Here is a 2,500-nt window from a genome sequence, read left to right as displayed (position 1 = left end):
GACTCGGGTATACTCGAAAAATCTCGGAGTTCTCCTTGGCAGGTGTCGAATATACTTAACGACCTTTTTGATTACTAGTTCGGACTGATGCTCTGCCATTAAGCTGACAATGGTCACGCTTTACCACCTAAATTGTCGATTGTAGCATTTTCACCGGCAGGCCTTTTCTACAACCAAGCCCAAGAATAGCTGCGTACTGACCCAGTTTTGGCATTTTCCAATATTAATATCCCTTCACTGTTATATCAGCCTTACTCTGTTTAGCTTTATGACCTAAGTGCATTTTGCAGGATTTTAAAATGTGGGAAAAAAGATATTTTTAGAGAGTGGGACCTGATAGATTATTTGAAAAAGATCTTGCTTGTTTAACCCTCGCCTGTTACCCGTTACCCATCATCCATCACCCGTCACCTGTCCTCCGTCACCCGCCACCCGTAGAAAAGGGTCGGTACGCAGCGTATTACAACGGCTCTCGGGATTGGCTCAGAAACCAATGGACCAACACAAACAACCAATCAATGATGGACCCTAACATTAAAGGCAATAGAGCTGCGTCCTTAAGGGATCAAAAGAAATTAGAGGTTTTAAAGAGCTGCGTCCTATCTCCAATATTTCGAAAGACACTGCCTTTCCCCGTCAAGGTTTTACAAGCCATGACTACACGTACGGTTAACAAAGACGTTGCAATTCGGTATATCAGCCTTGCGCTTTTTAGCCTTTTGTAATATTTAAATCGCTGATAAGGTCCTTCACCAGGATCCGGTGCTTCTGTTTTGTTACGCTGGTCTTTGCTTAGAAAGTTATAATAGGTCAAACAACAATTACTTACTTTCTGGCGATCATGCACTTTTTACAAAATAATTGGATTAACATCAAGAAACTCGTGCCCAGTCTATAACTAAACTTTACAAGGAATATTGGTGATAGGCCACTTCGGAAAATACCATAATACTCTATATTTGTTTTCTCCTTAAATTGGAGTATCCATTCTAGTCACAACCATTCAGAATCTCAAACTGGCACGCAGATTTGAATACTCAGTTCAAATTTCAAAACTGCTGGTCACTCGTGACACAGCTTGGCTGTAGTAGTCGCAATTATTCACGATGACGGCATCTGGGAAATATAAAAGAAGGAATAGCCTAACCCGATACCAAATGCGCTGGCAGTTCTTGTCACCTGCCACCTGTTACCCGTCATCCACAACCCGTACAAAAGTACTGCTGCATATACACCAGTCGATAGAAACGTCACCATCCTTTAATGACTAGTCACCATCGATAAATACGTCTCTCCGTCGCTCACCGGAGTTAACATACACTGAGACATCTTTTTTCGTACACTTTGCGGAGACAAACGAAAGAGACATTTTCGCGTGCTAAGACATTTACGAACCCGAATAATTTTGCCCTTTTAAAAACAAGTGGTAATTCTATGCCAACTGCGTTAATTGGTGATTTGATTATTGCCTGAGGGAAACTGAATTACAACGGGTTGAACAATAACATTTATTCCCTATTTTCATCATTGTTTAGAATGAGTGTTCATCCTTTCCGTGCCAAAACAGGGGAAAATGTGTCCCCAATTACAAATGGCGAACGTTTAAATGCTACTGTACAGACGGCTTCAAAGGAGACTATTGCGAAATAGGTAAGTTATTAATTAACTAACGAAGAGAGATTTAGACGGCACGATTTTTGCTTTGTGCATGCACTTAGCAAGATGTCATACTTACAATCATTTTCACACGCTTGACTCGTGAACATCTGTCACAAGGGAGTCACAGGGCCGATTTACGCCGTGACGTAATCGAAAAGTCCTAAGCAACAACCGTCTGAATCGCCCTCGAGATCTTTTTCAGATATTATAGCATAGCATCAGATAAAAGGAAATTATGAAGGATTCCTAGGTGTAAGGGGGGAGGGGGGGAGGGGGGGGGGGGGCAAGGGTTTTGTTTCTTTGTTTCCTTCAAAAAAATTGGTCTATTATCCCTTGTTTTCACCATTTTTCTTCACTTGGTCCTTTATCTGAATGAGCCATGACCATTTTAAGTTCTCTCGAGGAGGATTGGGCCGACTGTCATGGTGTTTACACTCGGTTCTTAGCGCTTGCTTAAGAAATGGATTTCTAAGCCAAAAGAACTATACTGTGAGGATGCTAAGTAGTTTTATTACTTTATAGACGTATTAGCAAATGCATCGTCAGTAATTAAACGCAGTATTTCAAGTTTATATGGGAAAAAAGCGCTCAAAACCTGGCTCGAGTTCATCGGCAAACGAAGAAGAAATGCCTGGTCAGGATTTTGGTACAGAAAACGATCTCTATAGAAAACTGAAAGAGTCAATCGAATGCCTAAAAAGATTGGTCACTGAGGGTCTTGCCAGATTACATGGTGATCTAGACATACTACGAAGCGAATTCAAATCGGATATTAAAGAAATGAGCTGTACTATAAAAGACCTCGAAAAGAGTTTGAATTTCACGCAAGACGAAGTTGATA

The 2,500-nt window shown here is 41.0% G+C and overlaps 1 protein-coding gene across 1 annotated transcript in view; it reads left to right on the top strand.

Moving 5' to 3' along the window:
- LOC138016241 (uncharacterized) overlaps positions 1-2,500 on the top strand; it is a 25,649-nt gene that overhangs the window by 9,548 nt on the left and 13,601 nt on the right. Inside the window, exon 3 of the mRNA XM_068863415.1 lies at positions 1,536-1,650. Within this exon, the coding sequence (XP_068719516.1) occupies positions 1,536-1,650 (115 nt within the window). The remainder of the gene's footprint in view (positions 1-1,535; positions 1,651-2,500) is intronic.

This window comes from Montipora capricornis, chromosome 9, assembly GCF_036669925.1.
Source record: "Montipora capricornis isolate CH-2021 chromosome 9, ASM3666992v2, whole genome shotgun sequence".
Taxonomy (NCBI): Eukaryota; Metazoa; Cnidaria; class Anthozoa; order Scleractinia; family Acroporidae; genus Montipora; species Montipora capricornis.
The sequence above is the reverse complement of the archived record's forward strand: the minus strand, read 5'-3'. Positions and strand labels throughout refer to the sequence as shown.